Source organism: Ammospiza caudacuta, chromosome 3, assembly GCF_027887145.1.
Source record: "Ammospiza caudacuta isolate bAmmCau1 chromosome 3, bAmmCau1.pri, whole genome shotgun sequence".
NCBI lineage: Eukaryota > Metazoa > Chordata > Aves > Passeriformes > Passerellidae > Ammospiza > Ammospiza caudacuta.
In genome coordinates, this window is record NC_080595.1 from 100,120,369 (window position 1) to 100,141,564 (window position 21,196).

The 21,196-nt window shown below is 37.4% G+C and overlaps 1 protein-coding gene across 1 annotated transcript in view; it reads right to left on the reverse strand.

Annotated features, from left to right (window-relative positions):
• Positions 1-21,196, reverse strand: part of COL19A1 (collagen type XIX alpha 1 chain) — a 172,939-nt gene that overhangs the window by 97,263 nt on the left and 54,480 nt on the right. The window contains exon 11 of the mRNA XM_058801774.1: positions 9,664-9,708. Coding sequence (XP_058657757.1) covers positions 9,664-9,708 — 45 coding nt within the window. The remainder of the gene's footprint in view (positions 1-9,663; positions 9,709-21,196) is intronic.

Consider the following 21,196-nt stretch of genomic DNA (forward strand, 5'->3'; position numbering starts at 1 on the left):
ACAATAAATAGTTTATTAATGTCACAGAAATCCATCCTTTGTATCCAGGAAACTGGTGTTTCAATAAAGCTCTCACAAACCCTGGTAGAGTTTAAAGATGTGGCACGTTCAGTCTCCTAATGGGTATTTATCTGAGGTGGAGACTTGATCTGTTCAAAATACACCCACCTTGCTCAGTCAGACTTCACTAAGGTCAGTTCAAAATGTAATTAGAAAAGTAGGAAATTTCTGCCTTTTGCACAAAACTTAGTAAATAGAGATTTAATAGAAGTTTTCTCCCCTTTTGAGAGGATCAAAATAAACAGCTCCCACCTTCCTGGCAACTGTCCATACAATCAGCCTATAGAGGTTCTATGGGTACCATCATAGAACAATTACATTTCTCTTCCAGCTGAACCACTGTGCACTGAAGGGTGGAAAACTAATGGGTCTAGAATAAATAGGTGGGACAATATTCTGCTGCTGAATGGGAGGAGTTATCTTTAGAAAGGTCATCCTGGAAAATCTGAACTGTATCTACAGCCAGCTACCAACAAGAGGAGTTTAACTCAGTGCTAGCCTTCAATAAGTACATAAAATGCTACCAGGATAAAGCCTTTTTCTTTCTCTGTGCACAATATATACTTGCCTCAGCATATCAGAAAGATCAGTAATATGTTTCCTGCAGACATCTAAGACAACTCAGTCTTCACCTACTTTTCACCTACTGTCACAGAAACTCTCAGCAGGTGTTGCAAATTAGCTGCTCTTCTAATCCAGCTTCTTTAGTTTCTCAAACTGAAATTTAACAACACACTAGATGACAAATGTGCATACTGTAAAAAGTAGCATCATAAAGCTGCTGACTGAGTTAGCTACATTAGCACATCCTTCTGTACAATTTACCATTCTTGAACTTTTGTGCAGATCCTCTATAACAACCTTTTTACCCTTGACTTCCATGCTGTGTTATGTCAGGTCTTCCTCAAAGTATTTTTTATTTATGTCCAGATGAGCATAGAGTGTGGCACAAAAGACATGATTTGTGGAGAAAATGGCACAGACTACTAGATGTTAACACTGTATTGTGTTGGACTCATTCCAAACCCACACTGAAGTAGCTCAAGTGTGAATTCAAGAGCCATTAGAAATTGCAGCACCTTAGGCTTATTCCCAACACACATCTTTCAGAGTAGTTTCATCCAAAAAGAATCATATTGTTCTCCAACCTCAAAAGTCATCCATATAGGTCTGCAGCACCTTTTAGTCACTTAAATATGCCTATTCTTCTGAATCACATTGGTTGCTGAAGAATAGCCACATACCAGTCTGGAGAAACAGAATGTGCTGGGATATAAACCCAGTAAACAGAGACACTTTCTTGGTCTAAACAGTTCCCTGACTTGTTTCTTTTACTAGGAATCACACAAACAGTTGCAATAGCAGTGCACAGGGACACTGGGGATAGCAAGAAGCAACTGGAAAGGAGGAGATTGGGAGGAAGACCGCTTTTATCATTGACAGTACTACGTTAATAAACATCAACTACTGCTAAGTGGAGGGAAAAAAAGTGCTTTGGAACTTAAATATACTTTATTATGTATATTGCTGGCTTTTCAGTAGTAACATCCACATCTGTCTTTGCAGGTTGTAGAAAGATTCCCCTGCTCATATGCGCACACTGAGTTCTATTTTTAGTATATTAATGAAAACAGTTCTGTCATCTCCTCTTCTACAGTGACCAATGTCTATGACCATTTTGTTGTTTCTTCTTTCATCACATTGTTCATGAGTTCTAATCCTTTTCCTCATTGAAAACAACTCTCACTCAAAGTTGCAAAAGCTCACATACAGAGTCCATTGACTTAAACTTGCTTAAGAAAAAGAGGATAGATTAAGATGACATAAAAGAAAGAAATTGTTTGCTGTCAGGGTAGTAAGGGACTGGAACAGGCTGCCCAGAGAATCTGCCCAGTCCCTGCAAGTGTTCAAGACCAGTTTGAATGGGGCTTTGAGCAACCTACAATCTAGGTATCCTTGCCTATAGCAGGAAGATTGGAACTAAATGTGATTTAAGGTTCCTTCCAAATCAAACCATTCCAAGATTCTGTGATTTCATCTACAAATTTTCATCCTTGCATTCACGCCTATTTTATAAATATTAAATAAAAGAATTTTAAAAGAGATCTCAAAGTATGAGGCTAAACTATAGGAACTGCAAGGCTCCATAAGCATGTGTGCAATTTATGCTAAATGTTATTTTCAAATATTGCAGCATCAATACTCTTTATTAAATTATCCTATTTTTTCTTCTCATTAGATACCTGTCAGTATCTGCTGAAACAGTTTCTCAGTTGCTAAATGTGCTAAATGTGCACCATGTGTTACAGGTTAAAATTTTTACATTAATTTAAAATTAATTACCATTTATTAGCTACCAGTCAAAAAGCTTACAGGTTTGTTTCCAAACTAGCAAGTGCTTTCTCTAGGCATTACAGCTGTAATAACATCCAGTCTTCCATCTCTGGATATGTCTTCACAGAAATCTCCAAAAGTGGCACAGAAGGCACAGAATGTACTGGAAGCAGTACATTCAAAGGACTCAGCACTCTGCTCACACTGTTAAACCTCATATCTCAACAGAATTCCCCCTAAGGAAGCCGCAGGGCTTCTGGTACCCCAGATAGCTCATGAGAACAGGCATGGCTGTTTGTGCAGAGCACTGCGTGAGCTGTCTTGCCCAGAGATCCACATCTGGGCCTACCAAGCAAGAAGCTTCCTACACTGTGGGTGAAACTGGGTGAAACTGGAATTCGGAGAGCTTTGTGGACCAAAGTAAAGTACAATGCAAACACAACTTACTAAATGGAGTGATTGTTATTGACCAGTTCAAAAGGATCAAGAATGAGATCTTGAGACCCCACTCAAAGCTAAAGAGAGCATAGAAAAGTCCCTGTGAGGAGACAAGAAGGCACAGAGGATAAACCAAAGAATTTCACTGTAGTATTACATAGACTGAAGTTCTTGTCTTTTCCACCTTTACACACTGGAGCAGAACTCAGTAATATCCAGAAGCAAGGATATATGATAAGGGAGGATCCAACAGAGAACATATTTCATAGTGGGAGACACTAATTGCTGTTCTTCAATTTGAAAGAGACAGCTCAGGAATGTGTAACAGAAACTTATTGATTCTCAATTGATACTGAAAAGGAGAACAGGAACCTTCTGAAAGTAGGGGACACCAAATCAAATTAAGAGGAAGCCGGTTTCAAATAAACAAAAGGAAGTGTTTCTTCAAACACAAAGATAAACAGTGTAATTCCTCACCAGAGGACATTGCAGATGTTTAAAGTTTACATAAATCCAGGAGAAAATTGTTCTTTCTTGTGGGAGAAAAGTCCATTGAAAACTACTAAATTCACTGAAAACACATCTGCTGAGATGCAGTCTCAAATAAGTGAAGGCTGGAAGAGTACTGTACTTGCTTACTTTGTCCTTACTCTTGTCTCCAGGGCACCACTTCAGGTTATCATTAGAACAGGATGCTGAGCCTGATGAACCTTTAATCTGACCAAATGGGCATGTGTAAGTAAATTAAACAGTGATAGATCTTGGGACCTGGAACTTGGTCATCTATATCATTTAATTGATAGACCCCAGCTGTGAAGGTTTTTTGCAGACATTTCAATGAGTCCAATTAGCATTTCCTGATATAATTCCCAGGCAGAGTTCAAAAGCTAGGGACAATTTCCAGCAGACACTTTTGATTAAGCCCGTTTCAAAGGGCAAGAGCATTAAACAACAGGAAGATGGCCATATCATGCTGAATATCACAGAGCTACTTGATAAGCCCTGGTGATGTTTAGCTTACTAGGATGCCAATGAGCCTGCATTTATTTCAGGGAGAGAAATAAAAGAAAGTGCAAAGAGGTAACTAAATTGTTACAAGATGAGAAAATCTTGTATACTTCTCTTTACAGCATTAGGAGACAAGTATGAAGAGTCTTTTTTCACATTTATATTCAGCTAGTGTAGCACTCAGTCTTACCTGCATGAAACAGGATTTCAAGGATTTCAAATATTCTTCTCCCTGCCCCAATAAAGCATCTGCACTGATGGTTAGCACAGGTAAGAGACAAATTTTAAGCACAATGGCACAAACTCCACTCACCTCCAAACAAACCAGGGAACAGGACCCTAAGTCTATAATGTAAATTGCACATTCTTCCATTACTCCAAGGACATTAAGACCGGGTAGTCCATGGTTACACCAAGATTTGCAGTTTATGGAATTTACTCTTCTAATCTTTTGCTCAGACTGAAGCATTTCTAGCAGAAACTACAGCTCATAAATAGAAGCACTCTACTAATACACAGTGTTACTAACTGCTTAATTGTATTTTTTAGCATTTTTAATCATAGACCTTTGTCTTCCATCTATGCAAAATAGCTTCTATTTTTCAAGTAAATTGGAAGCTTCCCCAGTACTTGAGCCGTCTGGTTTTATCACTGAAATTTATGTTACAGACATTAGAATACTAGAAAAATAATGGCTAGCTTCAAACCAGCATGCTAGACCTAGGAAAGGTGACTCTTTCTCATTTCCTTATGCTTATTTAGGAAAAGCATATTGAAGACTGAAACAAAAGACTACACCTGGGGACACCCTGGAAGTTTATAGCCCTCTATGTTCTGGAGGGATCGAAGGTAGACAGAGGAGTATTTTATTAGGTGTGACAGAATGAAGTAGAAAATGTTGAACCTCCGGGAAATCTTCTTGACACTAAGATCTATTAGGAATTGTCTTCTAAAGGAAATAGATGAAGCCCTATTTCCTGGGGGATAATTCAAATTGTACTTCGGAAAATAGTAAATATATACAAAGAACATCCTGCGTTTAGAAGAAAATTGGGCAGATGAAATTTTTTTCGACATTTAGGCTGGACAAGCCCCAGACTCCTCCTCTCTTCTCATATGTATACACAGGCTAAAGCACAATTAAGACATGCAATATGTAATGTAAAAAGGATGGAACTTTGGAAATAATAAACAACTATATTTATAGTTTCATTCTCAAAGTTTCCCTTATTCAAATACATATAACTCTTTAATTAATATCACTTTACTGAGAAATATTAAACACAGAATTATAGTAAAATAATAACTTTACCAGAGATCAAGTGCTTACAAGTGCATATCACAGCACACAAAACTGCAACATAGCTCATGTCCAATGACATTCAGTTTTGAAATCCTCAAGTGTGAGAAAAAAGGGAATATGTTTAATGAAGGAAAAAATCTTCCAAGTCTTCTGAGATATCAGCGAATCCTGTGATTTCATTATATAACAGCACACCTTGCCTCTCCGACTTAAAACACAAAGAGGGATTTTATACTAGCATTTTGAAATAGTTAAACAAAGCAAAGAATTTAGCCTTGCTCTCTGAAATGACTCCCAGCTCTGTGAAATTACCAGTATCTATTAGTGACAAACAAGTCATGTTTGCTCAGCTTAATCAACATGTAAATGTTTTGGCTTTTCTATCACCACTTTTTCAAATAAAATTCAAATTTGTTCCACATATACTGAATGCTAAATGCTATTGAAATCTATATGGAGTTCACGTTTCATGTGTCCCAGAAAATTGAACTCTCAGGGTTCTAGCTCATTTACATAAATAATCATATCTGTGAAGTGTACTAATGAAAATACATATTCTAACCAAAATTGTACACAAGACGACAGAAAAAGTGGGGGACCTGGTTAAAGAGTACTAACTGGAATGACCAAAGGAAGCAATAACCAGGAGGAAAGAGAATTAATTACAGATTTAAAAATAGGAAAAAGGTATCTTAGAGGTTATTTGTCTAATTTGGGTGTTTAGGGTGGACATTAGACAAGTTCTTCACAGAAGGAGTGACTGGACATTGGAATGGGCTGTCTAGAAAGGTGGTGGAGTCACTGTCCTGGAAATGTTTAAAAAAGGACTGGATGTGGTACTTACTGCCATGATCCAGTTAATAAGGTAGCGCTAGGACATAGGTTGGACTCGCTGGCCTCAAAGGACTTTTCCCACCTAGCTAACAGGCACTGGGCCGGTTCCAACCCCCAAGTGATGCACATATTTCTAATATCAAAATAAGTTATAATAAATAAGATTTCATCCTGTGCAATTTCAAGATAGGTCTGAGATCCTGAAACCTGCAGAGGTTAAAATCCAGACCCAAACCTATTTATCAGGCCAGATTGCTCAGGGCTTGCCTTGAAAACCTCAAGGAAAAGTTGCTGCTGGAAAACCACCTTGGGCAACTTGTTCCAGAGCTTTACGGTCTTATCACAGAAAACTATTAACTGGACATTAAAACCAAACAAGTATGTATGTTCAAAAAGAAATGGTCTTGCTAATCTCTATGCTTATTGAATTAGAAATAAATGTAAGGGATACCTTGCATAATTTTGATGCTAATAACAGAAAATTACTAAGTCACTTCAGATAATCTCATCTCGTGTGTTTTCATGAAGCAAGCCTTTAATTTATTCCCTTTTGTGTTACCAGGATAAAAAGTGCATACCACTGGAAGAGGAAATTACTTCTGTAATAAACAACAGTGTTAAAATTGAAAACCCTTTCCTAATGGCTACACAGCATCTTCCTTGCTGCATTTCCAGCCCACTGCCCTGCATGCGCTACAGACACACAAACAGACCATTTCCTTCCTCCTTTGCAGCAATGTCATGTATTTGAAGGCTGTTCACATATTTTCAGCTGACTCTACACTAAGAGTAAATCATGCAGTCCTTCCTCAAAGGTTCTGTATTCCTGAACACCAATCATTCCCAGTGCTTGCCTTCCAACTGATGCCATATCAACACCAAATAGCACTTTTTAATAGGACTTTTTAATTAGTGTTGTGGACAATACTTCACTTTAGAACATCTTTGTCTTTCAGTTGCAATTTCATTTTTATTTTCAGGCTACATCTCTGACTTACCAAGAACATTCTGTATTTTAAAACTTTGTTCTAGTTAATATCAGTACCTTCTGATTCCTATCATCATGAAATGTAATAGTCATATTTTCTATCCCATACTGTAAAATTAAAATTCTAAGCAGTATTAGAAGGAGAACAGATCCCCATGATAGAGTTTGCCTACTTGGCAGCAAACCAATTAAAATTGCTCTCAGCATATACGTTTTCAGTCATGCTATAAAAGGGTAAACCAATGTTTTTGTTGCAGTTACAAGACTATCACATAAGAGTGTCATTATCTATGTAACACAAAGAAAACAGAATACAAAGGAGAACTAAAATAAATTCATAGTGAGAGCATATTTCCCTTGGAGGGAAAACTTGCAACATAACACCTGCACTTCTTGAACCACTGTTGGCTTTTGTAAGAGAGAACCAAGTTCAGCCATGACTAAAAGCAGAACAAGACTTTTGGATTCCTCAAGAAGAACCAAGTGTGGCAGAGAAACCCTTAAAAAGCATAAAGAAATCTCCCTCAATAATTTACATTATGGATGCTTCCCATAAGTGTAATGTACAAAGGATCATGCACTGTCACCTCAGCTGTCTCTGTCTCTCTGGTGTCCCCAAGGCTTGCTCTTCCAAAGCAGAACCTAATACAAAAACCCAACTATTTTCATTTGATAAAACAAGGTATAAGGCTGGGTTGGTTTCAAGTATCCAATCCTAAGAAATTATGGGGTCACTGAACCAAAAGTAGAGAGAGGATGGTTCATTTCCATGTACCTCTGCAGGGAGTCTGGAATGGCAAATACCCCAGGCTGAGGTAGCTGTGCCCCACCCTCGGTGATATACAAAATAGTGTGCGCAAAAATTTTGTTCCTTAATACGCAATACTAGGTAAAATTTTGGGTAATAGGAAAATTTTCCATTTCAGGCTTTGTAATCATGTTTGTTACACACAAAGTAATATAGCTATTTCATTTTGTGTTGCTATGTAAAAATGCAAACGTGTTGAAAATTTTTTTTATACTGGAGTTTAGTAGCTGAAACTCTACATTGTTATTCTTAAAAAATTATTTGAATTAAAGCTGAACTGAATAACTGCTGAAGACCTACTTCCCATAGCCTTAAAACACATGCTTTCCACACAAATATCATGTGTACCTTCTGATGAGATAGCCCAAATTAATTTTGAGTGATGACTGGTAAACAAAGAACCTTCCACTTATATTTCCTTTAATTTGAAGGGCAGTTGAATGCAGCATTAATAAGAAATAACAGTAAACATAATAATAAACACTGGGAGTATTTTTAAATGGGACCTTTTAATTATCATTTGAGTTTATGAGACAGAAAGAAACAAAATAGTCTAAGCATACTGGTTTAGTTTCCACATAAGAAAAATGTAACTACCAGTGGTTGGGTCATTTTATTTCTCCTTTAAAATACGGGAAATCAAGCAAAGAGAGTGGCAGCAACAGCTGGAACCATGTGCCTGTGCTCAAAAACAATTTATTCATAAAACTCAAGGAGAGCACAGCACAGCTGCAGAGCAATTATGGGGAGGGGAAAAAAAATTAAAAAAAAAATCTACAAACCCTTCAGAACTGATGAATGATGATACTACCAAGGAAATAAGATCTGTCATTGGAGTCAGAAACACTCAAGCTTAACAAGTGGGTTTTTTCAGAGGCTGAATCCCCACATTATAAATGTTAGTTGCTATGGATGCTGGTTTTTACTTCTAATACTTCTTCCTTCTTGGCTACTGGGATACTACCTCTTAAAAAAAATCCACATTTTAAATCTGCTTCAATTCTGTTAATCCATAGGATGCTTTCTTTAAAATATGAACACTGGAAAGCTGTCTGACACTTCTGAAGAGGTATGGTGGGTGAGTGAATATATCCATGTTCAAAGCAGCCTAACTCACAAATATATTACACTTTTTTAAATTCAGAAGCTGCCATCTACTCTCTGTTTTCATCAGTCTGAATATTGCCAGAATAGCAGCTTCTGTCATTCTTCATCTTTATAATATATAAATTCAGCAGAAATGCTTTTCTGCACCCTTTTTAGACAGTGGGCTGAAGCACAGAGAAACTGCTTGTTTCAAGAAAAGATTCTTATTTCAGGTTGCCTAATCCAGACCAGACAAAACTAGTGAGAAACCAGTAACTAGGCATGAACATGGTTAAGAACTGAAGTTACAACCACAAAGTATCACCACTGTTACTTTAATTCCCATTAGACAAGCTGGTGTCTGGCTCTTCCTTCCATTTGTACCTAACACACTTTTTTGCCTTTGATTGATGACCTAGGAAAACTTACCTGTCAGAGATAACATGAGAAGATTGGGTTGCATCATCTGATACCACCCAACGCTGGCATTCTATCAGCCAAGACAGCCTTCCACAAGGCCAGTTTAGCTCCCATTTTAGTACAGGCTATTGAACTATTTCCTGCCACTGGAGAGGTTCTGTTTGTTCCTCCAAAAACTTTTTCTTAGAGAAAAAAAATATCTAAATGAAGCCCTGATGACATTCAGCAAATACATAAAGAACTTCTTTCTTCAGCATTTACATGTCAAAAATGTAAGAATTTTATGAATTAAAGGGTTAAGGTAGACAGCCAGAACAAAGCTCTACGTGGTTGGCCATATATCATATTGTTAAACCAATAAATTACACGGACAGAATAATTTACCTTTTCACCTTCTTCACCTTTACTACCTGGAAAGCCACGTTCACCCTGGAACACAAAAGGATAAAATACAAATCTCAAACAAATATTGTTCAAGTAATTGTATTCTTTAAAATAATTTAACTGCAGTGAAGTTTTATGAGACAAAAATGAAGTAATTTGGATCCTGATTATCTCTCATTCAAAAAGGTGTGAAATGTCTACAAAAAAAATGATATGGCTTTCCATAGTTTTGTCAGTTAATAGGAGACATTTATTTTTCCATTAATCCGAAGGGATTTACTCAGATTTAAAAATTCTCAACTATTTATTGACTCTATACCTGCTTATTAAGGTACTTCTATTCATCTGCAGAACCAATTTTAATACATTTATTCCTATTAATACCTTCATTTTAATTTTTAAATATAACTAGTTGACTGTGAAGGTCTCCTACCCAGATAAACTGAAAAAATATACAGATATGATTTATGAAAAGAAAACTAATTTCTTTCACTTTGAAAAGCGTATGAAATTACCCAAGTATTAAAAACAAACCAAAACAAAGAAAGAGAAAACACAGAAGGGGTGAGTTTTAAACTATTAACTCAACCTCAGGTTATTTTAGCAGATTGAATTCTTTGTTTGATGGTATTTCAAAAAAAAGGCCTATTATAATGGTCTTTCCAGCTCTAATTTCCTAACTTTAAGCTCAGAAAAGGATCACAGTGCACAATGTTACTATGTTAACATCTTCATCAAATGCAATCTGCAGTCTGTCTATATTATACAAAAATAACACCGGCTCTAGGTTTTTATTAATGTATACTTGCATGTTTTGTGAGACATACAGAAGACAGATGGGCAAAATCATATACAGACAGCACAAAAATGACCTAATTAAGAAAATGAAAACTTTTTCTTTCTCTCTCAAATCATCTAGCAGGAGATAGTTTGCATGTCATTTCCAGCCTCCAGAATTCAGTCTCATGGCCTCAGTGCAACACACGTTATTTATACATCTGTAGACGAAAAGAGTGGAAAATATCCAAAGGAAAGCTTATGGTGTTTTTAAAATTCCTTTAAAAAAATTAGAGCAATGTCTAAACATCTTTCACCCTTCAGAGAGTATAATTTCCTTAAATAGAAGTTTAAGGTTTAAGTGAGGTTAACTAGAACAGCTGGCTATAACTTGCAAAATTTGTAGCAGCATTTTGTCAAATCTTTCAAGTAACATATCATGTACTGATCATATACTACACACCTGGGAATTGAATTCAAAGCTTTGGAGGTGTACAGACATATAAATTATCAAATAGTTCTGGAGTTTTCATCACTTCCTACAGTGGCTGCCTTTTACTTTTTTCTTTTGGAGGGGGTGGCTTATACAATCAACAGCTCAATTTTAGAAGCGAGCCCATGGACAAGCATACAAAATGGTATCTAGTGAAATAAACTTCTGCATGTCCTCACCTAAAAATGAGAAGCTAATTCCTGAAATAATTTACAAATGTATATGACTTCTGTTAGGTTCATCTAGTTTCCTTTTTTTTTGTGAAAAGTCATGTCAGATATTCTTTTGAAGCCCCTTCCAACCTGCGTTGTTCTATGATTCCCATTCCTCCCCAAATGCTGGACACACAACACAAACACTCTAAAAAATTTGTGGAAGTGTTTTCTTCATTTAGCTTTCCCATTTGTGTTTTTACTCAATCCCAAATTCATTATATGAGATCGAGTCAAAATTTCTCTAATTTTAGCTTGTATTCATTGCCTCTCATCCTTTCATTGCTCACCTCTGATAGGAGTCGACTCTTGCTTTTCCACACCCACCCAGAATTTGCAGACAGCCATGAGTCTGCACACCACCCACCACCCCTCACTTTCCAAATCATCTCACCTTAAGGCTGAACAAGCCCAGCTCCCTCAGCCTCCCCCCTTACATCACGGGCTTCAAGCCCTGGTGATCTCGGTGGGCCTCTGTGGGCTCATCCCAAGGAGCTGCTCTTTACCCTCTCCAGTGAGCTCCAGAGTGGATGCAGAGCTCCAGATGTGGCAGCACAAGCACTCACCAATCACTCTTCCTGGTCTGCTGGACATGCCCCTGCTAAGGCAGCCCAAGATGCCTCTGGCCTTGTGCAAACAAAGGGTGTCCAGCAGAACTCCCAACTCCCTTTCTGTGGAGCTGCTTTCTAGAAATGTGGCACCTGGCCTCTACTGTGGCATAAGGGTATTCCTTCTCAGAGGCAGGCCCACATGTTTTTCTATGCTTAACTTTAAGAGTTCTGTGATAGCTCATTTCTCAATATTGTTCCTTCCCTACCTTCCAGCACACTGAGACTACTTCCCTGCATTTGATAACATCCATAAACTTTCTGAGAATCCTATCATGCATGTTATTAATAAGGACATTAAATAACATCCAGTATTGCCTCATGGGTATGACTCTTGTTATTAGGGAGCAGTCAGACTGCATAGCATCATTCCACCTTTGACTCCAATCTTCCACCCACTCTGTTGTTCATTTATCCAGTCAGAACCTCACAGATTCTAGTGTAATTATGTGTCTGAAGACTAGGCCAAAAGCCTGGCTGGAATCAAGGGATACAACACCCACTGCTCTCCCCTAATCCACACTGACAGCCATTTTATCAGAGTAGGCAATCAGGTTGGTCAGTGTGATTTATCCTTGGTAAATCCATGCTGGCTGTTCGCACTGACCTTCTAGTCCTTCCTCTGTTCAGACATGCTTTCCAGGATTTGCTACATCATTTTTCCAGGGACAGAGATGGGGGTGACTGGCCTGCAGTTCAATGGATCCTTGAAGATGGGCATGATATTTGCTTGTTTCCAGTCATCAATGACCTTCCCTAGTAATTATAAGTTTTTGATAATGACAGAGGGCAACCCTGCAGTCACATCAGGCAGCTGCCCCAGCACCTCTGGATGCATAACGTTTGGCATTGTGTAAGCATCCCAGTGGCTCAAGTGCTCCTTAACACTTCTGTGGCCAGAGGTTCATCATCACATTCTCTGCTAACATGCGGGAGGCCTGAGGGCAAAACTTATTAGGGAAAAACACAAGGTGAAGAATAATTGGGTAGTCTCAGCCTTTTCCACACCCCCCACCCACTAAGCAGCAGGTCAACCTTTTCTTCAGCTTTGTTTTTGCTGTGGATGCAGTTAACAGAAGCTCTTAAAACTCTTTTACTCATTTCAATTCCAGAGGAGTTTCTGGTTTCCTAACTCCATCACCACATGCTCTGGCAGTGTCTCTATGTTCCTACTGGGTAGCTCACCCGTGCTGCCACTGCTTACTTTCTTTTCTGTCTGAGGTCAGCCAGAAGCATCTTGTTCAGCCATGCTGGCCTTCTGCCATACTCACTCAACTCCCTGCATAACAACAGGGAGTGCTCTTGGGGTTTTAGGAAGCTGTCCTTGAAGATTAACCAGCTGGACTCTGCAGATTTGCAGGACAGTTTCTACCATTCCTTGGCTTCCTCTTTGCCAGACTCAAAAAATTTTTCTCCTTGATACTTTCCTCAGATGTCTTGTTTTCTAGGCCCCTGAACATAAACTAATTCCCTGCTGGACCCTCTCTGGTTTCTCCACATCTCTTATGGAAGTGAGGGTGAGGGACTCCCCCAAACATTACACAGCATACCAGGTGCAGCACCACCAAGCAAAGAAGTGAAAATATCTGCCCCTGATCTGCTAGGTGCAATTTTAATCATATAATCCAATATAGGGACTATATAAGTAGGGGAACACTGTTAGCTCATAATTCAGTCTCACGTCTACATCCCCATAATTTTCAGCAATGTTGCTGTTCAACAAGTCAGTTCTTGCCTATAGCAATATTAGTGATCAACAATGCCTTATGTTTCATAAATAGCCCAGATTTTTCTGCACGTACGTGAATTAAAAAAAAAAATCCAAATTAGAGAAAATAAGAAATATAGACAGCAAAATGTAGGTAAAGAAGTTTAGGAAATTTCCACTTGACAGTATAAAAAATATAACAGTATTAGCCACTAGTAACTTAATTCAAAGAATACAAATAAAAAAGTGAAATTTAAGAAGTAGCACATTTATGGCTGACTTAAATTCTCCTTTATGTGGCCAGATTCTCATATTAAGTTAAGTAAAACATTTTACACAGATCTTTCATGGACAATCATTGATTGCTTGTCCTGATATCACTGAAGGATTGCTGATATCATTTTCAGTGTTTTAAATATGCCTGCAGTACAAGCCAGTGGGATCCTGGCTTTGAGTGTAGAAATGGATAGACTGTGGTAATCTTGTTGCTGAACAAAATGCTGGCTACCTCATCTGCAGAAAATAAGTTCCTTCCTTCCTTCCTTCCCCTTGTGCTATATTACAGGAAGTGTCTGCCCTAAAGATACACAAATTGCATCAAGGTCATGTTGCAGAACATTTTCTCAAAATTTTAATAACAACAAAATAATGGGGATTTTTTTTGTTTGGTCTCTTAACTTGTTGAAGCAGCAGAACTATTTCCCCTACAATTTTCTAAAAGGAATTAGCTGGACAGCCATTAAGATTTAATTCCAAATATTTGCAATTAAAAGCACCTGCAACCAACAAAAAATCCGACCGTGAAAAGAGGCAATTTTAACAAGTATTACAGCAAGGTCTATAATAAACATGTCTCTTTTTGCAGGTTCTAGCCTTCCTACAATATTCCACTTCTGGAAAGGAGCAAAATGGAAGAGTGGAAGAAAAGCCCTGTACAGTTTGAAGAATTGAGCAACTGGTATTAATGCAAAATAATAGTGCTGGGCAGGTTTGTACCACAGCACCACATGTCCTTTCTCTTTTGAAAGAGAAGTAAATAGTAAAGTTCCTCTGTCACATTATATAACTGAGAAACTGGATATGTAATTCAAGTACCATTTATGTAGATACTGGACAGCTGACAAAAAGGATGTTGAGACTGCAAATGGTTAGAAGGAAACTTTTTTTATTTGTTCGGGTATTTGTTTGGTTTCTCTTCTACCTTGGAGCCAGTAATACTGGGTTTGCCAGGAGCACATACTAAGGCAGTTTCCCCCTGAAACAAACTGTACACAGACATCATTTTACAGGCCTGTCTCATGACTGAGCTAAATTAAGAGAAAAGGGCATCTGGACATGTATTGCCTCTCATTCCTTTTCTATGGAATAGCTGAATTAATTTCAAGAGTTATATTTTTCTCCTATCTTGTATTTGGTTAATATGTTTTTCACTTTTAAAATAATAGGCCATTAACAATTACAGGTTATCTAATTCTGTAGCAGATACAGCTGTAGGTTGCTTCAGACAACTAGACAACAGAATTTAGAGAATTTTGATCACATGAAAAGCTTTCTCAAGCTTCATTTCAGGCCCTGTTCTGAAGAACACAGTCCAAAAGGCAATTGCATGCTACCCAAGTATTTAAAACCCCAACAAGTGTGCAAAGGCTTCCTCTGTCTCCCCAGTACCTATTAGGCACTAGAGCACACAAGGATCTACCCTTAGACCATTAGGTCCAACAAGGAGCTGCATGCACAAGGCAGGCTGCTGGTTTCCAGGCTCTGCTCAAAGGGCCATTCCAGAGCTATCCTTCATCTCCAAGTGCCCAAATTACACAGCAGGGAGAAAGGCAAATCTTGATCCTCTGCAACCAGGCAGGCTTGCCCTACTTCCCAAGTGAATGTTCTATACAGGCTGTTAATTTACTGCGTCCTCTAACCCATGTCTTAAAAAAAGAGTAAAGTAAGTCATCTGTACAGTTGACTGTGACCCCTGGCTCCCAAATTACTTTCTCCTTACACTGCCCATGAAAATTAAGGATCTGACTTGAACTTGCAAATTCCATTCAGGGAAACAAGATGCTTAAAAGTTACATACAGAAACTGAGCATAAGTAAAACCATACATCTAGTTAACCAAAAATATTTTTAAAAGGTTACTGTTCAAACTGAGCAACACAGTAAACTTTCTCCTCAATATTTGAATAAGGAGTATTTGAAGAAAAGCAAACCTTAAATCACGAACTTTGAGTTGAGAGCTAGACAATTCAATTCTGCATTTAATATATAGCTTTACAAGGAAAAGCTATACTTAAAAGCCTAGTGATATCTCATTTCGAATTAAAACATAAAAAATTGCAGTAATTTCCTTTTCCATTCCTTCTTAGCAAAGTGTATTAAATAATTACAGACTCAGTGAGAACCTGGCTCTGCCACTCAAAGCAAAGAATCACCCTCCATTTACAGATTCATGAAATACACCACCATGAGTACATTAAATTTTTTGTCATAATTAAACTATAGTTACTGAACTGAATTCTGGTAGAATTCATTTCTGCTCATATGGCTTCTAATAGGAACTTAGAAGTCTTATTAAAAGAATCTAAAATGAAATCCTTTATCCATTCCATTCATGGATCTGATGTCCTTGACAGCAGTTGGCCCTAGTAACTTGTACACCACCCAGTTGAGTTTTCTGTTCACGCCAAAATTCACCAACAAAAGAAAGTTTTGAAAGTTCACTTGCTTGATTCCAAGCCAAGCAGGAGACAAATGACTCAGAGACACAAAAAGAACAAAGACAAAGGAAAAACTCCAAGCTCTCTTAAAAACAGAAAGAGCCAATAAAAGAACGAGCATTCATCAGAATGATGCAAGTAATTAAGCAAATAAATACAAAGCCCTCATGACATACAACAATTAAAATAAATCTTAAAATAGCTTGCTAAAATGACATTTTTGTAACTCCACTTATGGCACAATTTCCAACTTTTTCTTTCCAGCTCCTGTCTATAACAATACATGGGAAAAAGTAGAGGGGAAAAAAATCTAATTAATCATTACAAGTAATCGTTAGCACTTCATTTTCTCTAGATTTACAAAATGGATTGTGAAAAATTCTTCATAGTCTGCTACCAGATAATAAAATTTCACCTTCCCTGCTATACTAGATCACTGTAAACTAGAAGAACGCCCCCAAAATACAATCACAGATTTTTTAATGAAAAGAAGCCATAGATCTTTTGTCTTGCATTGTTTAATCAGTGCTCTACAGATTATTATTTCTTCATGCAAAAATCACTTTTACATCAATACCATCAGTATTGGTTCTTATTAAATCTAAAATGATTGATGTTGTAACTGCTTTAACTGTTTTGGAAATGTGTAATGTATTTATATACATAGTCCTTAATATACTTATAATTTATTGAGTTTTTCAGTTTATAATTACACTGCAACAACTTATAAAATTAGAGAAGAATTCTGAAGGCAGAGTAAAATGCTTTGTTACTTTGTATGTGTGTACATAACAACATTCTTAGAATAGATTTACATCAGTTTTTATACCTTGATTTCCACATTTAGCTATTTCTCCCTCCCAAATAAAGAATTTCCACACTAAAACATTGAAAACAATAAAAGCAGAGGCTATCTTAACATACAGGTATATGAACTTTATCAGGAGTCTTATCTGCACTGTGAAATAATATTGGAGCAAAAAATTAATTAGGAATCACATTACCTAAACACACACACACAAAAAAAAAAAAAAAAGAAACCAAAAAAAGAACAAGTGTTGAAAGAAACTTTTATCAATTACTTGGAATGCGTTTTGCTATTTGGACTATTTTAGGCACTAACAAGATTTATAATGGCAAACATACTGGAACTTCATGAGATTCTTTTCAAGGCTGGGAAAGAGAAACAATTACTGTAAAATACTTTAAGTATTTTTCAGACATGGTTCTATGAAATTAAAAACAAACAAAAAAGAAACCCAGAAAAAAAAAGCCACCAAGAAGCAGTCAGATGTTTCTCCATTCTCAATATGAAAACCACACATTTTTATTTTTAAATTTACTGGGGCACTGCCAGTAGCTTGATTTACTAAATAGCCTTGACACTCCAGGGTTACTAGCAAGGAAACTCATCTTAATAGAAGTAAAATCAGCACGGTCAAACACTAAGTAGTGTTTTGATAATTTATGGATATGTGCCTTCCATTAGTCTAAGTATGCCAGACCCTTGGAATAATCTAATAGCCTGGTGTTTTAAAATGAGGACAACTATTTTTAGCATTGCAGAAATGGAGCGGAATGTTCAACAATTTACTGTCAGTGGGCTTGAGCAGCATCCTCCCCTGTGGAGCACGTACCCAGCCAGTGCAGAGCCACCAGCAGGGACAGAGCTTTGCCTTCAACAGATAAAAATCCCACACCAATTACAGTCCATTATATGACACCTTTCTTAGCCTACTGGAATATTTCCTTGTTTATTTAAACAGGCTCTTGTTAATGGTCTGGATCACCTGGTAGAATATTAGCTATGTAAAAATGTATTCAAAATATATTTTAAACTTGCTCCATGAATTTCCTGGATTACTCATGTCAAAAAGTTTCTGCTGAACATTATGACATTTTGGCTTCACTGCATCTACCAAGCCTTTCATTCCCTCTTGGTTACTGCTGAGCTACCAGCACTTCCTGAGTTCTTGCTCACTGCTATCCTTGTTGCAAACTTGATCCGTGTGAGCAAGAATAAGATCCTTCCTTAAAATAACCTGATGAAGAAGGGCTTGTGACAGGTAAATAGTTCATTTCCTTTGCTCTGTCCTGCTTCCACAGTGGAGCACATACACTGTGGTTGGGCCACGGGGGTCAGGGCAGGTCAGGGGGCTCATGTTAAGTAACTGCCCAAGAGAAAGGCAAATGGCAATAACCCTACTGTCTTATTTGCATATTATAACACAGACTGAGTTCAGAAGGCACCAATTCCTCATTCCCATCACTTTCTGTTACCCATCTTTGGGACAAGACTGACTTGCCTATTCATTCAGGCAATTGGATGTTAATATACTCCAAATTAAATGACACTTGAAAATCTAGATTTTGATGCTTTATATTCAGACTAAAGAATCAGCAGTTGTAGGCAGCTCAGAGCATCAGACAACATCGCCACAGGGCTTCTTACTCCAGACTGCACTCTCCTTAGTTGGCATTGTTTCCTTTTTTTGCTATGAGCATGTCTCAAAAACCATGCAAATCACACAATATCTATATTCAAATACATAAAGCATATCTATACTCAAATACATAAAACATATTTTCATACATAAAGTACGTAAGTCAAAAGTTTGTTCCTATATTTTTCCTCAAAAACTATTTCCACCCAAAAGAAGAAGTCAGAGAAATTGCTCTGAAAAACCAAAGATGAAAGGATCACACCATTAATTGACATGCACAACTACAGCCAGGTATACTGCCTTTTTCCTTTTTTATTTTTTTTCCTTTTTTCTTTGGTAATTAACAGACTGAAGTCTTTGGGACATATGTCAAGGAGTGGTTTACGTGCCATCAAAAAAGTATCAGCAGAAGCAGAGCCTCTGCTATCAGTAGGTCTTCTTTCTGCCTTTGCCAATTACAAGTGGTATTCACTGCTATTGCATGTCCTTGAAGAGGGGACAACTTAAAAATACAGTGCAAACACAATTAAACATGGGCTGGATGACAATGCAGTTAATTTGATCTACAACATCATACACAGAACATTAAAAAAATGCAAATAAATTTCACAAGAACATTTCCTGTAGAGTAGTGAGAATATGCAAATAGGATTCTGGTTGAAAAAATTCTCAAAGACTTAGAAGTTCCTATAGATGAACAGTTTAAAAATTGAGTCTAGCCAGTTGAATATTTCCATTATGTGAAGTAATACCATTGAAAAAAGTTTGAAGCTATCTTTTAGTCAAGGGCAACTGATAGTTTATTGCAACTATGTTTTTTCCCCTTACAGCAGCTCTGTCAAAAGGAAAATTGCCTGACCTACACACCATCTATTAATTTACTGCTAATCCAACCATAACATAACATTAAAGCAAATCCAAATCCTATTAAAGTTTCAACAGAGCTGGAAAGTATTCTAATTGGTCTTGCTCAAATAATATTTGAAATGTAATAATACTAAATGTATGTTAAAAAGCATTATTCAATATGAACATGTTGCTGAGGACTTTCAAAAATAATATAATATGACTATTATTCTGAACATAATAGTTGGACCCTCAGGTTTATAGGAATGTAAACAGCATTGGTCAATCTCTTACACCTCAGAAGCTATTCTTTATAAGAGAACTATCATCAACATCATCTTCATCAGTATACAGTTCCATAATCTGAAGGAGGCAGGAGGCAGATTGTCAGCTGCTACAAATGCAAGTTTAACTAAAAAAATTCAGACCCACAGACCATTAAATATTAACTTCAATGTTTAACCACACAGATATGAATGCAAAAAAAAACAGTAGAAAAAGCAATTATTTAGGCCGAACCAGAGACAAATAGAACTGCAGACAGACTGAAATTTCTAGTCTAAGAACTAATTCCTATCATCATTTTTCCTGAAATGCCGTATTATCAGTGTGTTTGTAGCTGCAAACCTCTTTTGAACCACTGATAAATAAAACAAGGTACAGTTTTCATGTCTCCACTTCCACATAGATTTTTAAGGCTTTTCCAAGAAATGTCTCTCCTCACTTCCAAAACAGTGATTTTGACATTTACTGTCAAAAGACAGACTTTTGGAGACAGATTAAGAGGATATACCAACCTATATAATAATAGGCAATTGCTATATTATTAAGACTAACCGGATATATTAAGACTAACCCCGGAATCAGCAGATCTACTGTCAGCACAGGAGCCCTGGAGCTGCTCCCTAAAGGTAAGTCACCATTTCCATAAATTCTGAGCGCTTCTGTGGGTAATGATGACATCTCAGCCTAGTAGGGTTGTAATTTTCCCTTTCAGGCCTTTTCTTAACCTCTTTGAGGCTTATTTCCCTACTCTGCATACCACATCTGGGATGCCTGACTGAAAGCAACTTGTCCGCTATCTGAGGGACACAAATTTTTGCGTGAGTTTTTTAACCATTCTCCATTAAAGCCTAATGTTTATTTAGAGAATCAACACTACTCTGATACCCATTTCTGCAGCTGCATTCCTTTCTCATTCTGTGGTTCAGCAGAAGTTCTGCCAGTACAGTGTATTCTAGAGGGTGGTATTTCTCCTGGCTGACAACACTGGCAGTATAACCCTGTCACCACAGAGAGTCATGCATTTTTCTTAATAGATCCTGAAGTCTTACCTCTTTCCAACTCATGGATTTGATACCAGAAGACAAAAATGTTCAGACCAAAGTATGGAGAAATGGGGGTGGAGGACAAACTGGCCACAGCTGGTCTTACATTACGTATCCTACCTGCTTAGGTTCCCATTAATCAAAGGTGATTGGCAAAATCATCCTGCTACTCTTCTGTTTTAATTGCTGCCTTGGCTAGAAGAGCTGCTATCATGGCACTGACTAACAAATGCCTTCTTCTCATTAAAACAAAACCAATCCCTTCCCACCCCCGAGACTGCCACCGAGACAATCTCTCTCCATTTATGCCATGTGCTGTAATGCAGCTTACAGCAAAGCTTCAAAAATTCATTAAGGAATAGCACTGTCCACATTGTACACAATTCCCACCTGTTAAATAG